The following is a 23,583-nucleotide window of genomic DNA, read 5'->3' on the forward strand; positions in this document are numbered from 1 at the left end:
TTTGTTATAATAGTTTAACTTGATATATATAGTTCTTTTTAGTAGATATGCATAATGAGTTGGCATCTAAAAAATTTCAGCTCATGCACCAAAATTTTGGTATAACTATACAACATCATAGACATATTACATACAAGCAGAGTTTTTAAAACACATGCATATACATAAATACTGTATATATCATACATAGAAAATCTGACCAACATTCAAAAGACTCTCCTGAGGAACATTATAGATAGCACTATGTTCTCTACAAATCTTCCTTAGAAACGCATACACGTAATCAATGGCTATCTTCTTGTAGAACCTCGCTTCTCTCCTGGCTCGAACCACCGTGTTTCCCATAATGTGCACCACTCCTGCATCACGGCACCTGTTTATGAACTCCAGCTCGTCTACTCCACCGCTCATCTGGCTCGACGCTGTCACCGTGTGGCTCACCCGTTTCACTGGCGTTATCGACTCTATCGAGTCAAATGTATTAAACGTTACCAGATTCTCGTTCTCATTTCCGTTCCCAAGCGTGTCTTTAAGCTGTTGCTGGCTTCCGCAGATGCTGTACTCATCGGAATCCGAACAGCCTCCTTCCATCATTGATTCAAGGCGGACGTACAAGAAGAGGCTCTCAAAGAGTCGTTTCTCAAAGTTATCATCTTTCTTGTGCAAATCTCTGTATCCGTACCTGTTAACACAATGAACGACGAAATCTATAATAGCTAATACAAGAGTGTTCAGTCAGGTTTTCGGATAAACACTGTTTCAGATGGTTACCTTGCAACACAACGGAACATGTGGAAGTTTTTTGGACCAATCCTTTTAACGAGGAACCGCTCTTCCTCGGGGACGGTGTAAACTGGGAGGTTCTTGACGCATACGAACACCACAACTGAATGAATGGCCGGTAGATTTGTAATGAAATGAGAGAAAATGTGAGGGACTCCACTAGCTAGCTCCGTGTAAACGAGACCAACCCCGGGAACCCGAACAAGTCCAAGGCTAGGACCAAGTCCAACGATCCAAGCCATTGAGACTTTACTGTGCATTTCAAACTCATACCTCTTCAAAGTTCCGTAGTGCCATACCGACATGATGAGAAGAAAAGCTGCAGCTATCACAAGCGGAACCCAACCACCTTGGTCAATCTTGAAAAGCATGGCCGAGAAGTAGGTGCATTCAACGACAAGTGAGAGGATGGTGAATATGAGAACCAGAACCCAATGGCAACGCCACACGAGGATCATGATAAGCGTCATAAGAAGTGTTGTCACGAGCATGACAATCACAACTGCTGTCCCGTAAGCGTTTCCTATCTGACTCTGGTTCTTGAAACCAGCAGTGACAGCAATGCAAAGGATCATTAGGATCCAGTTTATGTCAGGAACGTAAATCTGACCGAGGAACTTGCGTGAAGTATGCACTACTTTCACTCTTGGAAAACACCCGTGGGCTAGAGCTTGCTTGACTAAGGAAAACGTCGCTGATATCGTTGCTTGGCTCGCCACAATAGCTGCAGCCGTTGCAATAATGAACATTGGCCAATATACACTTCCTGCAAAGAACATATAATTTTACTTAAAAATGATCTTAACGTTTTCTCTACAGAATTGAAAGAATCGAAGAAGAAACCTGGAATGGAACGGTAAAACGCATCAGCCACATGATCAGGATGCCTCCTAATGTAGGCAGCTTGTCCACTATAAGCCAAAAGAAGGCAAGGAAACACGATTACAGTAAAAGCTATTTGCACAGCTGAGACCGGAAAATGCGATAGATCAGCGAAGAGTGCTTCGATTCCTGCCATTTTCATGGACATTGGCAAGAAAAAGAACACTCAATATCAAGAAAATATGAATAGTTCTAAGAGCAGCAGATTTTTGTTTTCTTTTTACCTGTTATACTAAGCATAATGCCTCCAAGAGAGGTCCATCGATCCCGACCTCCTCTTTTAAAATATCGGTATATATAAACAGGGGAGAAAGCTTTCAGGACGCTAGTGTCGTGTTTCCAGATATTGTAGATACCGATACTTGCGATAGAGAGGAACCAGAGAAAAACAATGGGCGCAAAAAGCCAACCAACCCGGTCTGTTCCATAATGCTGTACACTAAACAAGCTGACTAGTATCACAANCCTCTTCAAAGTTCCGTAGTGCCATACCGACATGATGAGAAGAAAAGCTGCAGCTATCACAAGCGGAACCCAACCACCTTGGTCAATCTTGAAAAGCATGGCCGAGAAGTAGGTGCATTCAACGACAAGTGAGAGGATGGTGAATATGAGAACCAGAACCCAATGGCAACGCCACACGAGGATCATGATAAGCGTCATAAGAAGTGTTGTCACGAGCATGACAATCACAACTGCTGTCCCGTAAGCGTTTCCTATCTGACTCTGGTTCTTGAAACCAGCAGTGACAGCAATGCAAAGGATCATTAGGATCCAGTTTATGTCAGGAACGTAAATCTGACCGAGGAACTTGCGTGAAGTATGCACTACTTTCACTCTTGGAAAACACCCGTGGGCTAGAGCTTGCTTGACTAAGGAAAACGTCGCTGATATCGTTGCTTGGCTCGCCACAATAGCTGCAGCCGTTGCAATAATGAACATTGGCCAATATACACTTCCTGCAAAGAACATATAATTTTACTTAAAAATGATCTTAACGTTTTCTCTACAGAATTGAAAGAATCGAAGAAGAAACCTGGAATGGAACGGTAAAACGCATCAGCCACATGATCAGGATGCCTCCTAATGTAGGCAGCTTGTCCACTATAAGCCAAAAGAAGGCAAGGAAACACGATTACAGTAAAAGCTATTTGCACTGCTGAGACCGGAAAATGCGATAGATCAGCGAAGAGTGCTTCGATTCCTGCCATTTTCATGGACATTGGCAAGAAAAAGAACACTCAATATCAAGAAAATATGAATAGTTCTAAGAGCAGCAGATTTTTGTTTTCTTTTTACCTGTTATACTAAGCATAATGCCTCCAAGAGAGGTCCATCGATCCCGACCTCCTCTTTTAAAATATCGGTATATATAAACAGGGGAGAAAGCTTTCAGGACGCTAGTGTCGTGTTTCCAGATATTGTAGATACCGATACTTGCGATAGAGAGGAACCAGAGAAAAACAATGGGCGCAAAAAGCCAACCAACCCGGTCTGTTCCATAATGCTGTACACTAAACAAGCTGACTAGTATCACAACAGCAACAAAAACAACAACACCTGTAAAAATAATAACCACATACACTTATGAGTACTATCTATAGCTATCATATGTTTCAAGATGAAGTTGAATGCCTGCAAAAATGCTAATACCATTGCTTATGTGAGGAAGGTTTACTCTTAGCCCACCAGCAGCTGAGAGAACTGCAAAAGATAAAAAATTTACAAATGAATTTATTTGTAAAAGGTAAAAAGCAAAACAAACAATGGAGAGGTCTCATACCGGAAATGGCGGGAGTAAGGATTCCATCGCCGATGACCATACAAGTACCAACAAGAACTAAAACAAGAAGAGCGGTTTTTCTAGATGTATGCTTTTCTAACCACCTTTTGGTTTTGGCAGCAAAGGAATGCTCATGAAACGTAGTGCGGCTGTAAGTAGTAAGCTCTTCATCAGTACGGTGTTGGTTCTGAATTGTTTTCACTTTGGCATGTCTACAGAGTAATGAATACAGAGCAAACGTCCCACCTACAAAAAAAAAAAAAAAAACAATCAAGTCAGCAACAAAAGAAACCCTCCAAAAGAAAGGAGAAGCTTGCGAATTGGTACCTTGGCCATTATCATTAGCTTTACAAACAACGAAAACGTATTTGAGAAGAGGGATGAGTGTGAGTGAGTAAATGATGAGAGATAAAGCTCCAATGATATCTTCAGGATCTTTGATCCCATGAGGAAATGTATTGTAGAAAACATAGAGAGGAGAAGTCCCTAAATCTCCATATACAACACCAAGGCTCTGAAACGATAGCTGCAGAAGCAGAATAGCCGAGAATTTCTGCAAATATAATGTTACAAAGTGTGATAATCAAATGTATCCAATAGGAATGAATCTGTGATAAATAGATTAAAAAATGATACCTTTTCTCGGTACATGTTTCTAAGACGACCAGCTTCTTCATCCATAGATTGATCAAGCTTCTGGTCCAAATCCCACATGCTACCTCTCTCATCACTCTCTTCTTCATCAATCTCAACACCACCCATCGATGCTGCTTCTACTCTTGCCGCCATTTTTATACTACTCTTCTGATTCTAACACATCAAAAACCTCCTCCTTTCAAAACCCCGGTCTTTGATACAACCAAAACCTGAATTGGCTTCGAATCTTCAAAAAGAAAAAGAAAATGGGAAATATAACAAACAAAAACAGAGTTTTCAAGAAGAAAAAGAAAAGTTCCTAAAAGAGGAATGTCGTAAGAGCTAATGATACCAAAAATATATAGAAAACAGTCAAAAAAAAAAAAAAAATGAGATGGAATAGNGAGATAAAGCTCCAATGATATCTTCAGGATCTTTGATCCCATGAGGAAATGTATTGTAGAAAACATAGAGAGGAGAAGTCCCTAAATCTCCATATACAACACCGAGGCTCTGAAACGATAGCTGCAGGAGCAGAATAGCCGAGAATTTCTGCAAATATAATGTTAGAAAGTGTGATAAATCAATGGATCCAAAACTCATCAGAAACAAGAAACTGAGATGAATCTGTAATAAAAAAAAAACACTACCTTTTCTCTGTACATGTTTCTAAGACGACCAGCTTCTTCATCCATAGATTGATCAAGCTTCTGGTCCAAATCCCACATGCTACCTCTCTCATCACTCTCTTCTTCATCAATCTCAACACCACCCATCGATGCTGCTTCTACTCTTGCCGTCATTTTTATACTACTCTTCTGATTCTAACACATCAAAAAAACCTCCTCCTTTCAAAGTTCAGGTCTCTTTGATACATCCAAAACCTGAATTTGCTTCGAGTCTTCAAGAAAAAAAAAAAAAAGGAAATTTAACAAACGAAAACAGATTTTTTCAAGAAGAAAAAGAAAAGTTACCAAAAGAGGAATGTCGTAAGAGCTGATTATACCAAAAATATATAGAAAACAGTAAAAAAAATGAGAAAAAGAGATGGAATAGTAGCAAAGATCCTGTTTATTAACAACCAGCCAAAGATAATCTGGAAAATGTAACAATCAAACCCCAAAAAAGTATCAAAAATAAGAATATCCCTCTCAAATCAAAAACTTGTCTACAAGTAATAATAATAAACACATCACAAAATTATTAACTAAAGAAAAATTACAAACACACAAAACGAGCTGCAAACCCAAAAAAAAATATGTCTTTATAATAATAATAATAACAAGAAGATTCTCACGGTTCCATATTAGTGGGTCCTTTTTGATTCAGGACCATCGAAATATATGAAATAATCTTATGAATATTATTGAAGTTACCAGGAAATAAAAAGAAGAAGAAGTGAGAGCTCTGCTTTTGTCTCAGGATTGAGAAAGAAAGGAAGAAAATTAAACGCAGGAGAGAGAGCTGCGTTTTTGTCTTTTCTCTCTATCTCTCCGTAACGTAACTAATGAGAGTTGTTTGTTATAAAAAGAAGAAGAAGAAGGCAAATTCTCTGTTCTCAGAGAGAAACAGAGAGAGAGAGAGAGAGAGAGAGAGAAGGAGAAGTACATATATGATTCTGAAGTTTCTTCTGACAGAGATGAACGTGGAGAGTTTTTTAATCTGTCAAATTTTTCAGTCCATTCATGTTTTTTTTTTAATAAATGTTTTGTAATTATCGAAGAAGTTTTTTATTTATATATATTGTTTTCAGATTGATCATACAATCCTTTATTCCTTTACACACACAAAGACAAAGTACTCTACTGAGATTAAAAAAAAAAAAAAATTCAAAAAGGGAACAAAATATTTGGTATTTAAGTATTTTAGTATCAAACAGTTTTGGGATTTTGTTATGAAAACTCATTAGTATATGTATGCTAATTTTTAGTGGATCAATTGTGGGAAGCTGGAAGCAGCACCACCACCAGATGTAATTTTGATTCATAAGGCTACCTAAAACAAGTATTGATTTGTGTTGGATAAGAATCATAAGAGAAGATGAAAGAAAACACTTGTTTGTTTTCTAGATGTCCAAAGTTACCTAAACCAAATTCCTAGTTAGTAAATGGTTGATTTATAAAAAAAATATTTTTATTTTTATTAAAAACAAGGTTTAAATAGAAAATTTAAATGTTAAAAATATTTTTAATTATACTATTAGCAATTTAACTTAACTATTTACTACTACCAAACTGTTAATTTTTAATTTAATAGCTGTTTTTTATACCATATTCTCTTCGATCGACAAAATTTTTATTATAACCACCTTAACAAAAGGTCTAATAGAATCTAAAATCAAAAATATTCGCAAAAATCAATGACCTAATATTTATATTAGTGGTTCGTGCTAGTGCTTTTACTATATCATTATCATCATTTGAATTCAAGTACACATTGATGTATGTTGTTGACAAAACAAAAATCAAGTAATAATGTTAAACTAAAGTATGTAACGTAATGTAACGGTCAGCGAAACTCATCAAAGGAAAAAGATAACGAGGTGATTTTGTCAAACGTGATTCTTGTTTACTCTGTCAGAGAAGAAAGGCTTTTTATAGTGTAACAAATTAAATAATTAAGGTACTAAATTGTTGGGGGGAAACAAAAATTAAGGTATTAAATCTTGGATCCATTCCCTCTTTTTTTTTTTTTTTTTCTATAGTTTATATTCACATCTCGATCTATACCCAACATGTTTACAGTTTTTTCTTTGTAATCTGTGTCATCAAATTTTTAATGCTATTAACGAATTGCTGGCTGATAGTGCATGTAATATATATATATATATATATACAAATATAATAGCACTTTTGAAAATCTAGAATGACTGAAATAGTTTGTGTTTTTCTTAACTAATTAGACCAACCACAACTAAATAGTTATTCACAATGATTTTGAAAATTTGAGAAGGTGATTTGTACTTCACCTAAGATTAGCTAGTGGTGAAGTGACCTTAGTGCAGTGGCAGGAGGTAAGTCCATTTGTAGAAGGCACCATCACACCCGGGATCGAGTCCTGGTTCCTACGAATGTAGGAATTTGGCTAATGGGCCGGCCAGTTGTGGCCCAATGGTTGACAAAAAAAAAAAAGATTAGCTAGTGTTTCACTGTTTTAATAATGGAGTTCTTGTGTCTTGATTTTTATTTTTAAAACAGTATTTTTTGCAAAAGTTTGTTTCGGTAAATACTTATGGTCTTTCACTTGCTTTGACCTTAGGAGTGTGTTTACTTATATATAAAAGACATTGACCGGGTAAACAAAGTAATTTGTCCATTTTGGGTAACCCTGTCTCCCATGTGATCACGTACTTACCTTTTTCGGCAACAATAATTAATATATAAAGTCCTTCCAATTTATTTATTGAACCCTAACTTTAAAATATTGACAAATAATATTCAGAAAGATTCACAACAAGATCAGTTGGATCCAAAATAATGGTTTATTTAGCAATGAATACATTTCTCTCGGCTAAATATCTCTACTATTAATGGTAAAACATTTTAACAAAGTAACCTTAGTTTTGTAAGAAATTATATTACAATGCCATTGGAAATAAGACAAATAATTTATTTGCGATAAAGATAAAAGTGTAATTATATTGGTTCTAAAATCGGATAAACACGCGGATCCTTTTTACCCATTAATTTGACCCGATTTTAGCTTTTAATCTCAGCCGTTTATTATATTTTGAGCATAAATCTGAACCGTTCAATTGACTGAGTGTATTAAACCTAAATTTTATTTTTCTTTCGCCTATGCTCTCTCTCTCGCCGTCTCTCCCAAATGGAGAGTTAAAGATTTTTTTCCTTTTTGTCGACAAAGTCGAAGAGATGATAAGAGGAAGAGAAGAAGGCAAAGAATTTTGGTCAAACATCGTGTATATGCTAAGGTATTTTGTTTCTTTTATCTTTTAATTAAGTTTAGATTTTAAATCTATGTTTGATGATTAAAACCAAGTGTAATTGGAATTTTGTTTCTGAATCTTGATGTAGAATGGTTTTGGATTCTTCTCTGGTCATCAATACGATTATAAGATGATAAAACTCAGTTTAAACTTAATTAAAAGAAAAAAGAAACAAAAACCCAAAACCATATTTTACCATTAATGTTTGTTTGTTTATTGAAAGAATAAAAAAAAACTCTGAGCCTATATCATTTTTGCTTACTTAAACATGAAGATTTCAGTCAATTGATATACTCTTTTTTTATAGCTCGATCTTCGGCTGAAGCTATGGCACAAAGTAATTGGGAAGCTTACAAGATGTAAGTTGTTTTTGTATTTTAATGAGACCTTATTTTGTTCATTTCCCAGATTTTTATTTCTTCTTAGTTTCATGTTTTTGGGTTTTGTAGGATTGACGTTTATATATACGTATGAGATCATTTGGTGAAGAAAAAAACTTCGTAATACTGCAAAATCGTTTATGATTGAAGGAAAGGTTTCACCTGATCGAGCTGGTAATTATATGACTTTCGTGATCAGAGTAACTATAAGAATATTAAACCATTGTATGTTCGATGGTCATCATCATGATTTTAAGATGGATACCTTTCACATTCTCTTTTGTTAATTCACATCATAATTGGTATTGTTTAGGTACGATGAAATGAGGCAGAAGTTCAGTCGAATGCATTGCTGGAGGTAAATTCATCATCTTCTTGCAATATTTTTCTATATTTGGTGTTTATATGCATTATTAGAAGAATTTGTGATATCTTCTTGATTTGGTTTCGTTTTTTCAGGTGCTACCCATAACTCAATCAAACTGACCCAGGTAAACGACTGTTAAACCTTATCCTCATAACTATTTTTAAATGTTAGTACATTTGTTGCTTAACCTTACAATCTATTTGATTACTGCAGTGGATGCTTCAAACTCTTTAGGCAACCAGTTACATGGGATCCATTGGAAAGGACAAATAGGGAGAGGCAATGATGGTTGCTACCGCAGCTGGTGTCAATGTGAGTCTTCTTTATGTTTAGTTATTGTGTTTGGTTCTGATTTAAGTCCATATCAACGGGTTCTATAAACTGTTTATTATCTATTGTTCTATATCCAGGTCCACTCTTTTGGAGATGAGTCAAAACCTACCAGAACTTGCCGTGTCTGTGTTCTTGGTGGAGAAAGGTTAGGTTACAATCAATCTTTATATTTGCTTTTGATTAATTTCTTAATAAGATGTCCTTCTGAGTTGTATTGAGGCGTGTCTCCCTTTTTCTGTAGGTCGCTCATTGCAAATCTTTCTGCTGCAAGCTGCTACAAGGTTGAACACTTGCATAAGCATGAGTACTGGGCTCTAGGTCAAAAGAAATCTCATCTACTGCCTTTTTTTTATAGAGTTTACTTTATGAGATTTGATACTTCCATATGTTGGAATCTGCTGAGATTTTGTGAAACATGTTTCTTTTTTGGTAGTTGGGAATGCTAAGTTCTACTACATTGATGGATTCTTCGTCACAGTATATCATACTATAATCCATTCAGTTGGTATGTGAACATGCAGCTGCTAACAACAAGCTAAGAAGACATGATCCTTTATGAGAACCAGACATGTCATATATATTTTGTAATGTCTTCTCTTTGATCAGATTTCAACACATTTCTCTACTGTTTCTCCCTAACAGTAGCAAGAATCAAGGTTTACTGACATCTGAAATATCTATCTATTCTCAGTTGGTACATGATTTTTTCTATTAAGAATTTTTTTATTAAGAATCTTAGTTATTGGATAAGTTGAGGTTTGTTTACTTTTAGCAACCAGATGGAATCTTATAGAATCGTCAGTTTGGTAGATAACATCCATGTTGTTTCTTCTTACGTTCTTTGTTTTTAGTTTTGTATACAAAATCAATTTGTGTGACATGTTTTTGTTGGGTATATTGCAATGTTCTCTGTTGAACAAATCGACAATGCACATTTTTGGATGAATTAAATTTTTTGTTTTCAAACCAAGAAAAAGGATTTGACACTCTACAAACAAGTTTTGATTCGATTAATTTGGTTTCTTTTTTACAATTATATTTTCTATATTTAGTCTTTAGAATTATGGTAAGAATATAATGTTATCTGTCAAATTAACGATGTTACATACTTAAATTAGAAATTATATGTATAATTGCGAGTGATTATATGAACTAAATAACAATAAAAGTAATTATAAAAACGACAAAATAAATTTTATAATGTATCAAACTCATACTAATTTCATTATATGGATTAAAAGAAAGCATCTCTATATTATTATTATATAAAAATTAATATATGAACATTGTAAAACGGGTTAATGATTTATTATGCTTAAATGTAAGGATTACATTTTTGCCATATATTAAATATTTTTGTAACTAAAACAAAACGAAATTATGGAAATGTAATTAAGTAGGGATACAAATCTTAAAGAGGTTGCTATATTTGTATCCCGATTTATAATACAAAAACAAAACAACTTGAATAATTCTCTAAAAAATAGATTTAATTCTTACCAATTATAATTTCAATTACCAATTTGTGTTGAAATTATATTCGAAATTTTATTTTTAAATTTTACCAGTTATAGTTCCAATTAACAAGTTATAATTCCCTTCATTTTATTTTGAGAATGTTGGAAATTTAGCTACCAATCATTTAGATTTTTTTGTTAAAACTTAAATTCTCGAGTATTCTTCATTCATCTATATAAAGAAATATTATTTCAACCCTTGATACACATTGTTTAACGTTTTTGACTTTTTGTACAATTGAGTTTTATAGTTCTTTTAGTTAAATTTTTTTTATTCTGTTTTGTTTTTTATAACCTTTTTTCAACAACTGACCTAATTTTTTCAACATATGATTTTTTATATGTTTTATATTTGTTTCAAAGTTTGTTACTAAAATGCATCATATATATTAACACTCGATAAATATTTCATGTTTAATGTTTTCTTTTTTCTATATATTCCACTCTTTTATTTCTGATTTACATTTTAAATAATTTGATATCTATGTTCTTTGATATATATTTTTGTTTCTTGCAGGATAAATGATTTTGTGTAAGCTTCTGTCAAATAAATTACAAACTATTCCACACAAAAAAATATATTTTTGGGGCAGACTTAGCAGATAGGTTTGACACGTTTGCCAATTTTATTTAGATCATTTGGTTCAAGAAGTTTTACTTTTTTGCGGTTTTTTATCTTATTTGATAATTCAAGTTTTTGACGATCGCTAATTTGGTTGACATTCGATCCAGATTCTCCATCATGCCAATCCAAAGCTCATGGCGAGACGATTATTAGATTAAAACATTCATAAACTAATTTAAGTTTGTAAAATAAATTTATAAATATAATCCCGCATGTATGTATGGATCCATGGCCAATAATTTTCACAACTTAAAATAAAATTCTTCTAAACCATATTTTAAAACAAAAATTTCAGCCCAAATGGAATTGTAACTATATATTAATCACTCAAATGGAGAATACATGAATTTTGTCTAAATTTTTTAGTCAAAATTTATTAATAAATTATTATATGAGGAATTATTTAAAAGGAAACGGTTATGGGACATAAAATTTCTAACGGGATAGATCAGGACAGGACAGAAAGGGATGGGACGGGAGGAGATTTAACACCCCGTAACAAAATTACTTTAACATTTTTAACAAACACGGTTTGTGCTTGATTATTATGGATGGATTGCAAAAAATATATATTTTCCAGCTAATGAAGATGATGATTATATTTATTTTCGGTACGGGTTGGAGTATTCTACATATACACCAAAATATTAACAGAACACCGTAAAAGAGTGGCAACCTAATAAATATGAAAAATATTAATATTATACAATTAAAATTTTACAACCTAAAATGTTTATTATTTGACTGAATATATGTTTTATCGGTGTTTTTAAGTAATTAATTTACTAATTAAGTATATATACTAAAATAGTATAAGTAAACTGAAACGGGTAATTCGAATAATGAAAAACAGTATTTTGATCAATCTTTTTAGAAAAAGAGATACATAAATTTTAGATAAAAGTACAAATCAAAAAACATAGTAGATAAATTCAATTGTCAAGTTTTCACTAATTTAGGTAAGGATTGACTATGTGACATGTAATTAACCACTTTGGAATAGGCACTTTGAAATTTTTGCTAATTTTGGTGACAATTATATTTTTGAAAATTATAATTTTGGATAATTTCAACTAACTAATAAAAAAATATTCAACGGAAAACTCTGCTATCCCGTCTAAATTTCTTATCCAAATTGTTTAGTAAAATTGTCTACCGAGTAATTATTTAAAAGAGAAAGAACATGAGACAAAAAATTCTGATGGATACGGGACGAGACGAGACTGGATGAGACGAGATGAGATGAAACAGATAAGATGGAACGAAAAGAGATGGACTGGGACATGAGGGGATATGACAAAATAGAACGTATTTTTCGTTCCAAAATAAACACGACTAGGTTTTTTTTAAAAATTTATATAAAAATAACGCTTAGGTGGTGTAGCACGGATTACTAATCTAGTTTATATATATTATCATTCCATGCGAGAAACCGTCACATCATTTAAGCGAAGAGAATAAAAAATGAAACGTTGTATATATCCTGTGTAGCGTAATACATATATTCTTTTTGATAGGTCAACGACGACTCACGCAGAGAGAGCTTTCAATTATTTATATTCACGTACAATTATCAAAACAATTAGAAAATATTACGATTGGACCATGCGTAACGCTGAACCAAGTTTCCTGCAAATAGTCTATTTTGGTTGTACATATATGCACATGAGACTTTGTTTTTGTAATAAACATCACATGGCTGTCGTTAAAGTCTTTGTACTTGAAAAATTGTGTATAGAGATTGAAAGCAGTAATACCAATTAACATTAATATGATTACATTTTGAACTAGATCTATATAGTACAGGAATATGATTATAGTACAGGATCGATGCATTAAAAAAAATGAGTCATATACTGTATATATTATCTCACACTATATTCCACGACGTCATTATGTTGCATGCATCTCGATTACACACCTGAGCTCCGAAATAATGTAATGGCGTACGTGGCGTGTTGATAATTCATTAATAAGTTACCGACGAAAAAAAAAAACAAAAATAACTACGTGCAATTTTTAATCTGATGTAGCTGATTTTCTGTTTTGCTAGATGATAAAATTTTTTTTATATATTTCATTATAATTGAATGTCATATCCCAAAATTACCAAACAATTGATCATTTTGCGTTCATATATTCATTTATGATCATACATATATGTATATATATGTGGTTACAAATTGGTTTTTTTATTTCCTCTTAATGCAGCTATATAATTTATAATGCGATAGGTGCGCACCCACGTGGTTGTATGCTAAATATAAACAATAAGACAGCTGGTACGGATAACTAATGATGTATATGTGGTCCTCGTCCAACACACACCGATCCAAGTTTTTCTTTTCCAAATTATTAGAGACTCGCACATCGCTAAAACATTAAAAATTTGTAGACTAATGTTAATGTAAGTTAAAGTGCTTACCAAAAAAATCAAAATACCACAAAATTTATGGATATCAAGATTCAGAGAATAGAGATGCACGAATCCTAAAGAGTCAAGATGTAAATATGTTAGTTTAGATACTTAAATGTAAGTACATGATATCTAGTATAGCTTTTCTATCTACATATAGATATGTACCCAATCATTAGTAATAGTATAAAAATTATTTTCTTTACGTTTTTAGAGCTAAAAACATTTATTCAACTTATATATGTATATTGTTTTTTTAATTTCTTTTCCGCCCATCGATCAATCCAACTATATAGGTTAGTGTTAACTATATATTGCCAATAAACACATATGTCTTAACGGAGAGGACTATTAATCAAGATGATCTCATCCGACGAATGTAAAATATATCCGGTCATCAACGTCGCTAGCTAACATGATAAGTGTGGTTTTTTCAAGCTCATGCTCTTTTTGTGGTTATGAACTATAGCCGACAACAATATTGATGGATCCACTTAATCTCTGCCACCAACATTAACAACCACGAACAGATTAATATCGGTTATAAAACATGGGTTCGTCTATTAGAAACGGCAAGATAATTAAGCTCCTCCATGGGGACTATATATAACTCTTAACTACAAACTATTTTGTCAAAATGAGTTCTTCTTTGTCCGATCGTAGTTTGTAACAACGTTTTCGTTCTTTGTGATTGTCTTTGAGAGATGGAATGAATGTGAGAGAGATCGATGCAGAGTATTAATTTGATTCAGCATGGAGACCAAAAAGAAAAGGAAAACAAAGACTAATTAATAATGTTAAACATGGGATATTGCTTAGCTAGCTAGATTAGGCTTTTCCTTTTGCCTAAAAATGTGACCAAGACCAACCATACTTTGAAGAAGTTTCGAATTTCAGATACAATTTTCTTTCCAACATTTGTCTAAATTATCTTTGGTCCATGCATGATTGCAAAAAGAATAATACCTTTATTAAATCAAGAGACATAATAATCGATATATTAATTTATTTGTTCAGACGACAAATTTTTTAAAGAAGGTATATGTACAAAAATCATTTATTCATGTCGTGTATTTATTCATGTCGTGTATTTATTCGTACGTGTTTTCGTTTTCGCAGCTACAATTAGTTTTGTCAACATATGTGATGTATGTGTGTGAGTGTGATGTGATGCGATTATGAAAAATCACATCGGATTTTAATAACACGTAGCACAATCTTATTGGTGATGGATGACCCATGTGCCTACAACGATGTCGCCGGGCATATCTCTAGATTAGAATCGAACCCAACATTCATACGCATAAAATATACGTGTGTGCCGCAGTGCCGGGTAGTTTTTAGGCCCACAAAAATTATTCTTTTTAGTTTTCGATTAAACTATATGTTAATTTCACATTAAATTCTTTTTTGCATAATTTTATATTAAATCATAAATATTTTGTAATATTTATGCATCTTTTTTTTCGGGGCAACAATATTTATGCATCTTTATTTTCTTAAAACTTATTCTTTTGGACCAAGCTACTTTTTCCTATGGATGTGTAGTCTTATTTTATGAGACTTATCAATTTTCAAAATAGAAATAGTTCCAACATATCTCTTTTTTTCTCTTCTCTTTAAATAAAGAAAGAAAAAGTAAGTCTAGAAAATATATCGTAATTAACATTGGCTACCTGAAACCAAACAGAACTGGAATTTTTGCGCCGGTTTAGATTAGGTTTTGGAGTTTCGGGTTTCATGTGCAAGCTTATCTTATACTTTTATTAACAACAATATTTGTTGGAAAAGAAAGAAAGAAATAAGTATAGTTATAATTGCGCCAAAAAAAGGAGTAATGGGATACTTGTAAACCTACTTTATATCATAAATTTCGATCTCTTCGTCTTTATATTCCTTGTGAAGCAAGCCTTTTGTTTTGTGAGTATCGGATATTCCTCTTGGTTATATAAGGTAGGTTTCGTTAGTTTCTTCAAACATCCGTTATAAAATAAAAGTGATTTCGATCTCCTTCCACGCACTAGAGTCATGGCAATGCAGCAGGCGATTAGCATCGGAAAAACCCGAGGAGGTCTGAGTTATCGCTCCCTTTCTTGCGGGAAGTACAAATCTCTCAACCATGTCGACACATTAGGAAAGATTAAGGTTCTAGAGGCGATCAACGTACCCTCGACACAAACGGAGGCATTAACCGGCGCCATAACCAGTGGCTTGGAGTCGGTGATGGAGAAGGTGAAAGCCGACATCACCAAATCCCAGGCAACTCTTCTTTTCCAAACATTCATCAATTAGTACTACCTATTCTCACTATTACAGGATGGATATGTAGAGATGCATGTTTTCTTGTATATCTCTTGTATGCACTGTGAACTTATTTAGAAACTGTTAAGGTATCTTGTGATGATGAAACGTATCTCAGAAATATATATTTTGTGTTGTGAACTTATGGTTTGTTAACAGATCTCCATGGTGTGATATATGTACTCTTTAGTTTTCTCACTAGGAATTAATGCTAGAAGAAGATATGTTCTTTCCAACCTAGTTAAGTGTCCTTCATTGTCTTTTTGTGCAGGAGTATCAATCACAATCAGCTCGTGTTGCAGAAGAGGTTCGAAAACTGCAAGCCGATATTGATAAGATGCGAGCCGATCGGAGGTATTTGACTCGCTGTTTAATTTTTTTTTGTTTTGTCCCATTTAAACTAATTAGACCTTTTGATTTTGAAACAGGTGTGATCATGATATAAACATACACAACAAAATTGAGCAGGTATAGGTTTTGTTAATATTGTTTTTGTTTTTGCACTTGTTTATTTGAATATTGGCGAGTTAAAAGACTAGAAGTTGCTAGTGTTTTCATGACATTATCAAAATACCCGAACGATAGAAAATTTCCTCTATTCATTCAGCTTACACTTGTGACTTTAGGAGGTTAGTAAAATCGGAAATCAGAAGAACTAATTATATGTTGTGGGTGTTTCAGGGTTTTAATGAGTTGAAAGCTGAGTTCAAAGCAACAAAAAATGAAGTCGTGAAGGTTGCTATATATACATTGGCTTCTGTGGCAGTAGCTGGGTCGGGCATGTTTTGCTTGATGTCATAGTAGACACGATCTTGGATCTTTGGAAAGAATTGAAAATTTTCTGAGGGACGAAAATACAACGACTCAAAAACATATCCGCAACTCGTGGACTTTTTTGGTTTTGTGCTTTTTTATTGACATTGGTTTTATGCTTTTGAAAGGTGATATCTTTCACTTGCATTGTTAATAATAACGACTCATTAACTCCAATTGTACTTCCGGTGCCATCACCTTAGTCCAATTGCATTAGCATGCAATAGGAAGTCCACTTTTAAAGCAGCATGAATGCGATAGTAATATTGGGAAAGGAGTTGGGTTCCCATCAAAGTCTTATCTTCTGATAAGCTTTTTAAACTCAAATTAAACAACAGACGCCTACGTACTAATTTTGCTAATTTTGAACGCCCTGTAGCTAAGTAAAAAAGGGGATCATCTGAGCTAATCTTATAGGCCAACAATTTGTTTTAAACCCTTTAGTAGCAGCAACTAATAAAGACCGGTTTAAACGATCCCTTCCAAATAATTCGTAGTTGCAGGTAATTCTCGTTGCTTCTAATTTGTAACTATGTTCATCAATCACCTATGTGCACACTTACTATGACAAAGTACGTAAGCTTGATTTACTAGCGTAATCGAACCATACTGGTTTACTTGATTCTTTTCAGGAACATCATGATCTCTTAATGGCGATGTTACCAGCTGTAGAATTGTCTCTGGAGGTCATATGGTTTCTTTCAGTGTCTGAATAAAAACTGGACCCGTTTGCTTAACAATGATGAGATTGTGTTTGACTCCAAGGTTCTGAATCAATATGGGATCGAATCATCTGTTTTTCTTCATGCTATTCAAGAAATATCGAAACTTATTCTGGTGAGACATCTGAAAGACAACAATTGCAGATTCTTTTGAGATGCAAGCTCAAGAAACAGCATGGAATGATCTTTGGTGCCTTCCGAAAAATATGATTTCTAAAGTTACTACCTCTCACTGTTTTGACATCTGCTGTTAATAACAGCCTGTTATTGTTGCTGGAGTTCGAGTGAAGCCAACACTAGCACATTGCAACAATAATTACACAGAAGTTTGCCTTGTAGAGTTAGTGACCTCAGTAATAACCTCTCCTCTGCTCTGACTACACTTTTTCAAAGAACGTTATACTTCTTAACTACCATACAACAAGCCAGGTATACAGTACAAGTGGGTGCAAGTCTTGCAGTTGCTTGCGCATGCTCCTGTTTTCAAAATTTTCTTGCAAGTCACAAAACGTAATTGTGCTAATTGCTTGAATGTAAACAAACAGGGGTTAATGCAATCCTATTTTCACTAGCTAGACTCAAAAATATCTTTCCTTGTCATCATTTCTTCCCAAAAAGTTTCTCCTCCTACTTGATTCTCTGGTCGTTTAGCTTCACCATACGAGCCTTCTTTTTCCTTGCTTTCTCCTGCTCAACTTCCTCGGTCCTACCCTCTACTTCAATCCGAACATCTTTTAAAATCTTCAAACCATAGCAAACACCACCAAAGGCAATGTTGTACGCTATCAACATGGAGCAGATACGTTTCCCTAGCTTTGCTTTATCCATCTCTGAAGAGAAAAAAAATTAGATTCAGCAACTATAACTACAGTATAAAGTATAAACCCAAAGATCGTCAAAAAAGAAGAAGAATAAGAAGAAACTTTACCCATGAAATGATTGATTGATTCACAAGGAAGAGTCAAGAAAACGACGACTTTGTTATATGAGAATTTTTCCGACGAAAAGAACAAAAATGCAGAGAAAACAACCAAATCCATTAACCAATGATTAGGGGAATAAACTAAGAGAGAGCATAAGGCCAAGAGAAAGAACAAGAAGCGTTTACCCACGAGAAGCAAGGAAGAGTCAAAAGAAACTGACTTTGTTAGATTTTCCGGGAAAATAGAATAGAACTGCAGAGGAAACAAAAAGAAAACGAAATCAATTGAGCAAAGGTTCGAACTAGTCTAAACTCGAAGATGGTCAAAAGAAAAGAAGAAACGTTATCCATTAAATGCTTGAACCGCAAGAAAGAGTTAAGAGAACGGACTTTGATATCAGATAAATTTTCCGAGAAAGAGAAGGTGCAGAGAAAGAAAAGAAGAAAACATAATGCCACGAGAAAGAAGAAAAGCGTTACCTACAAAATCCTTGCTGCACAAGGAAGCGTTCCTTCAACCTCAACTTCTTTACTCTCAACGTCGTGCTCTGATTCCTTATGTGTGTTCTCGCTTGCCTCTTCAATTCCTCACAACTTTAGAAAGATACATTGATATTTGCAGAGAAGAGTGAATTCGCAATAACAACTGAGCAAGAAAGAATTGGGAGAATCACGGAAACAACTCAAAGAGAAAATGTCACAAAAACTTAAAGAGAGAAAACAAACTCACAAAGGCTCTGTTTAATTCCGTTAGTTAAAACGTCGTCGTTTACAGCTCACAATTTTGGATAGACATTTTCTGATTTTCATCATCATCCCGAACCGAAATGAACCGAACCGAATCAAACCAGATTTTTTTCTTTTTTTCAATTCGAATTGTTCAAAATGACGAAGTAATTTATCAAATTACTGTATAGTAATGTCTATTTACTAAATTTGGTATACATCTAGTGCACTATGAAAGGAATCAATCAAAATTAAAATAAGTCATCAGTATTTTTTGTTTATTAAAAAACAACTTAATTTTAGAAGAAAAATTTTATAACCAAATAAATTAGGTAAATATGAAAACTAATATTAAGGTTTGTAAACATTATTTAGAATAAATCATTAATCAAAAAATTTTAATCAAACAAAAAACATGTTGAAGAAAAAAAAAGGAAATTTTTTTTGGGCCGGTCCGAATTAAATCGGGCTAAGCCCAAATGTTTGGACTGGGCTTAGTGCGCGGACCAGCAGAAATTTTAAATTTTAAAAATTTGCAACAGTCTGTTTCTGTTATTTGCGAGAAACAAAAGAAGGAAGAGAAAAAACGGTAAAAAATAAAGAAAGAAAGAAAACGGGCTGTTGTTTATATAAAGAGCCCAACACAATTGGAAACATGCCCAAACAATTCAAAACCCAAAATATTTCAAAACAATGCCCAAGAGAAAGTTGAATTTGGTGGAAACGACGTCGTATCGTTTCGGAGGAAGTTTGCTCAATGGAAGAGATGCTGAGCGGCTTGAACCTCTCAATCGAAGACATGAAAATCGAGCCAAGGTGCTAAATTTTTGCTTTTAAGAGATTAATCTAGAACCTTTTTTCTTTTCCAACAGTTGATGATGGAGCATAGGTCGTTCGACTATATTCAACTGATTCGGGAGAATTTGTGTATTGATTTCTTGTCTTCAGAGGTTTGTCACTGTTCTTTTAGATTCTTTTTGTTGTGGGTTTTGTTTTTAACAATTTGTTTTTAAATTATTTTTTAAGTATCAATTAAATATATTTCATATAAAATCATATGAAATGCAACTAAAAATCCCAAAGATTAATTTAATTTTTAATCTCTTTTACATTTACCTTAATTTAAGCTATATTGCTAGGTTAAATTCTAATGGTTCCCTCCTTGTAGTAAAATTTTGGAAGTGGAATATCAAATTTTTTTTTTTACATAGAAATCATTAAATTACAAAATTTTGAATTAAATAAATATTATAATGATCTTTATATAATTATATTTTGGATAATAAGAACTAAATATAATGATGAGTATACAAAAAAATGTATTACTATTTTTTTTGGAGGTAAGAGAGAGTTAAAATTTTTGATTTCAAAATTCTATTATGATTGTTTATTTTGTACATTGCATACTTTAAAATAAAATAAATATACATGAATGAAGATAATTTCTTTAGCTTGATTCCCTCACTGGACTTTGATTGAAATTAGTATTGTTGAATCTGCACGATAATTGTTTTTTACATCCATCAAATTTTTATTATACATATGTAAGTGAAAATTAAGAATAATAAGAAATTAAGAAGACAAAGAAGGAATGAAGAAATATATAAAAACAAAAAAAAAAATTGAACAAAATATAAGATAAATCTAACAAAATATATAATCACACTCTTACGATGAGTTTTAAACTCATGCAAAACATAAACAAAACAAAGAAAATATTTAGAATTTGAGATATGGTGGATGATGATGTAAGAATGGTTATTTATAGGATTTTAAGCGATGAAAGTTACATTTCTAAAATAATTTAATTGGAGAAGTTACAATTATAATTTATAGTGTGTTTGAATGAAAATGAATGGAAAATAGTCAATTTATAATTTATGTAATTTCAGTTACAATTTATTAGTAAAGTGTGGATTTAAAGTAATAGATTACAATTTTATTTAATTAAAAATAAATATTACTTTTTTAGAAATTAAATGACCAATAATGAGAGAGTGAAAACTTACATATATATATATATATGATTAAGTTTATCATAATTGTAAACAAATATTACACGTTTTTCCATTATGTAATTTGTATTTGTGTAAAACTGAAAATGATACTTATCAATTAATATAAAAAGTTATATATAAGCTACAGGATGTAACTGTTTGCAAATAAAATGTTTTAAACTTTTGCTTTGTCAAATATATATAGAAAGAGGATGATTGACCAGTGACCAATTTCAGAAGTTTACAAAATACAGTATGATATTCTCTAAATGTTGGCAGAACTAATTTTTTATGACATGTACAGTAACAGAGTAAGATAGAATGGCAGTTAGGTCCGTATAAAATGTGACACTCACTATCAAGAACATGAAAACTAATGGAATCTACAGAAGAAGAATGATTTCAAACATTTCTTCCTTATGAATCTGTTGCCATGCGTATGCTCTTGTCTTCCTTACCGGAGAAGCTGAGCCAGGGGAGGCGAATAATGCTTGTGTAAGTCTCGGTGGTCAAGCAGTTGAGATGGAGAGAGTTCAAGCTCCTCCACAACTCAAAGAGTTTCTTTCAGTAGACAAAGAGACTGGTTTAAATGGAAGTGATAAGACCGGTTTGGTTTGTGCATAGACATGAGCAGTTTGGTTCGGTTACGTTTCTTAGGACGAGGCGTCTGTCACGGTTGCTCATTAGCTTGATGAGCGGTAACTTCTGCGAGACTTGACGCCAAATTTCCTTCACTGCTCCATTTGGGTTATCATAGTCAAAATACCGTGTTACCTGTGTGCATTGCATCATTCGGGTATGAGAAACATTCCTAAGAGAATCAAATATTTGAAGAGGTCAGAGGTTGAAAAGAAGGAGACGATACCGATCTCATCTCTCTCTGATACTCCAGGATCTTCTTGGTTTTTATCTTCCTCAGCATCTTAACCAAAAATCCAGGCTGCAGAGCTGCATTTGCCTCGACAAAAATCGAAAACTTTCTATAATCTATAACATCTTCAAATGGTAACTCAATGCTATCGCTAACAACCACGGGCACACACAAACTGACAATGGAGTCAAAGAGTCTGCAGGCGGATGGGGTGTCACCCGCAGGATTTAGACAGAACTTTGAAGTATGCATTCCTTTCGTAGCAGCTCGTCGGTTTTCCCTGGATTGAGTTCCATGTTTTATTGTTACATCTCCTTCCTTTTCAAGAACTTGGAATAGCAAATCACGAACTTTTCCACCCTGAAGACACCCAAAGAAGCAATCAGAAGAAGATTAAAATAATGTCTTCTTCAAAAAAGACAGAACTTGATACGATGCTGAGCCAACAAGGGTGTATCTTTCTCCCCTGTTTTGAGGGAGATTATGCTATATTACAAATTCAGATTACAATTCTTCTGGATTTTGTCCCTTGTAATGAATTCCCTATAGAAGTTATATCGAAAGAGACTCTAGGTAGCATATAACCAGATAAAAACTACGAAATCCCAGAGCAGAGCTCACTTAGATCAGAGAAAAGTTACAAATTCATTTTTCGAGAGTCTGCTAAGGCCACAAAGTTTCAACATGTTACAATTTGTTATTCGTTAGTCACTTCCTCTAGAGTTACACTAGCTGACCAATCTCTTTAGACATCTAAAACCTTAGAAAAGCTACACAATTGGAACATTTTGAGCTGAACTGCAGTGGCAAAAGAGACTTACATCTTTGCGATATCGATTTCCCATGAAGAAGAGCAATGTGTTGCGAGCCTCAACTCCAATTTCCCCATTGAAGATATTGACCCTATGAGAGTAAGGTATCACCACATCCTTGACGAAGGATCCTTGATCAGGTCTCAGCCTCCCAAAATCCGCCACGAGCAGAACCGCATTCTTGACCCGGTCCAAGATCCGATACAAGGCATTAGGATCACCGGCGGGTATCATGTGATCTCGCCCACCGTTCCTCCTCCACCACTCTTGACCCTCAAGCCACTCCATCAACCCTTCCTGCATCTTCTCATCGCTGTAACCGGATCCGGGTTCAACGGGTCGACCCGCATTCACAATTAAGCTGAGGGAAGAGAACACCGGGACGTAGAAGAGATCAGCGTCGGCGGGATCCAAGACACGGGCAATCGGAGACCCGGATCGGTCGACTTCGGGTCGGTTCAGATCCGAGAAAAGATACCACTCGTGCATATGTTGATGACCCGGATACTTGAGCGCGGTGACGTCATCGACGGGCTTCTTGATTCCGCCGCGAGTGATTGAGTGCTGCTCGATGACACCGTAAGTGAATCTTGTGGGGAGATTGTACATGTAAACCCTAACCTTAGGCTGAACCGGAGCACGACGTCCTTGATCATCATCTTCTTCTTCGCGGATTAGCTGGCGAGGGAGATCGGATGAGGAAGGGAGCGAACGGCTCACGGAGGCGTTGAGAATTACATAGATTGCGATG

General features: G+C 34.0%; 3 protein-coding genes and 1 long non-coding RNA gene across 8 annotated transcripts; 2 read left to right on the top strand and 2 right to left on the bottom strand.

Moving 5' to 3' along the window:
• LOC104781906 (potassium transporter 11-like) lies at window positions 60-5,781 on the bottom strand. Of its 4 annotated transcripts, none has more exons than XM_019244905.1 (10): window positions 5,461-5,781; window positions 4,085-4,331; window positions 3,776-4,001; window positions 3,449-3,694; window positions 3,319-3,369; window positions 2,965-3,225; window positions 2,702-2,869; window positions 2,359-2,624; window positions 772-1,322; window positions 60-682 (listed from the first exon to the last, which is right to left on the bottom strand). In XM_019244905.1, the coding sequence occupies exons 2-10, from the start codon at window positions 4,235-4,237 to the stop codon at window positions 181-183; spliced, it is 2,424 nt and encodes an 807-aa protein (XP_019100450.1). In that variant the 5' UTR covers window positions 4,238-4,331; window positions 5,461-5,781; the 3' UTR covers window positions 60-180. The 4 variants fall into 4 exon arrangements, with proteins under 4 accessions (XP_019100450.1, XP_010505007.1, XP_019100449.1 ...); XM_010506705.2 differs by lacking the exons at window positions 2,359-2,624; window positions 2,702-2,869 and adding exons at window positions 1,627-1,794; window positions 1,890-2,075 and having other exon boundaries at window positions 772-1,549; window positions 3,151-3,225; window positions 5,461-5,776; XM_019244904.1 differs by lacking the exons at window positions 2,359-2,624; window positions 2,702-2,869 and adding exons at window positions 1,627-1,794; window positions 1,890-2,075 and having other exon boundaries at window positions 772-1,549; window positions 3,151-3,225; window positions 5,382-5,776.
• LOC104781908 lies at window positions 7,874-9,840 on the top strand. Of its 2 annotated transcripts, none has more exons than XR_002037610.1 (9): window positions 7,874-8,015; window positions 8,338-8,389; window positions 8,480-8,635; window positions 8,724-8,768; window positions 8,870-8,901; window positions 8,991-9,089; window positions 9,188-9,255; window positions 9,352-9,428; window positions 9,544-9,840. It is a non-coding gene; the product is annotated as an uncharacterized LOC104781908 (long non-coding RNA). The 2 variants fall into 2 exon arrangements; XR_766958.2 differs by having other exon boundaries at window positions 8,480-8,584.
• On the top strand, window positions 15,614-16,770 carry LOC104784184. Its single transcript, XM_010509242.2, has 4 exons — window positions 15,614-15,927; window positions 16,241-16,323; window positions 16,398-16,437; window positions 16,651-16,770. Exons 1-4 carry the CDS (start codon window positions 15,697-15,699, stop codon window positions 16,768-16,770), a joined length of 474 nt encoding a protein of 157 aa, XP_010507544.1. The 5' UTR covers window positions 15,614-15,696.
• Window positions 21,352-23,582, bottom strand: LOC104784185 (probable arabinosyltransferase ARAD1; the record flags this gene model as incomplete). The annotated part of the gene is made up of 3 exons (XM_010509243.1): window positions 21,352-21,923; window positions 22,015-22,380; window positions 22,842-23,582. Coding segments are annotated over 3 exons (1,296 nt in total), but the record flags the coding sequence as incomplete, so codon positions are not given.

This window comes from Camelina sativa, chromosome 4 (assembly GCF_000633955.1).
Source record: "Camelina sativa cultivar DH55 chromosome 4, Cs, whole genome shotgun sequence".
Lineage (NCBI taxonomy): Eukaryota > Viridiplantae > Streptophyta > Magnoliopsida > Brassicales > Brassicaceae > Camelina > Camelina sativa.

Coding starts and splice junctions, on each gene's coding strand:
- LOC104781906 (XM_019244905.1), bottom strand. CDS start 4,237: ATGGCGGCAAGAGTAGAAGCAGCATCGATGGGTGGTGTTGAGATTGAT. Junction 2,870..2,964: donor CATTATGCTTAGTATAACAG/GTAAAAAGAAAA, acceptor TGAAAATGGCAG/GAATCGAAGCACTCTTCGCT. Junction 2,625..2,701: donor GTTTTACCGTTCCATTCCAG/GTTTCTTCTTCG, acceptor TGTTCTTTGCAG/GAAGTGTATATTGGCCAATG.
- LOC104784184 (XM_010509242.2), top strand. CDS start 15,697: ATGGCAATGCAGCAGGCGATTAGCATCGGAAAAACCCGAGGAGGTCTG. Junction 15,928..16,240: donor CCGACATCACCAAATCCCAG/GCAACTCTTCTT, acceptor CTTTTTGTGCAG/GAGTATCAATCACAATCAGC. Junction 16,438..16,650: donor TACACAACAAAATTGAGCAG/GTATAGGTTTTG, acceptor TGGGTGTTTCAG/GGTTTTAATGAGTTGAAAGC.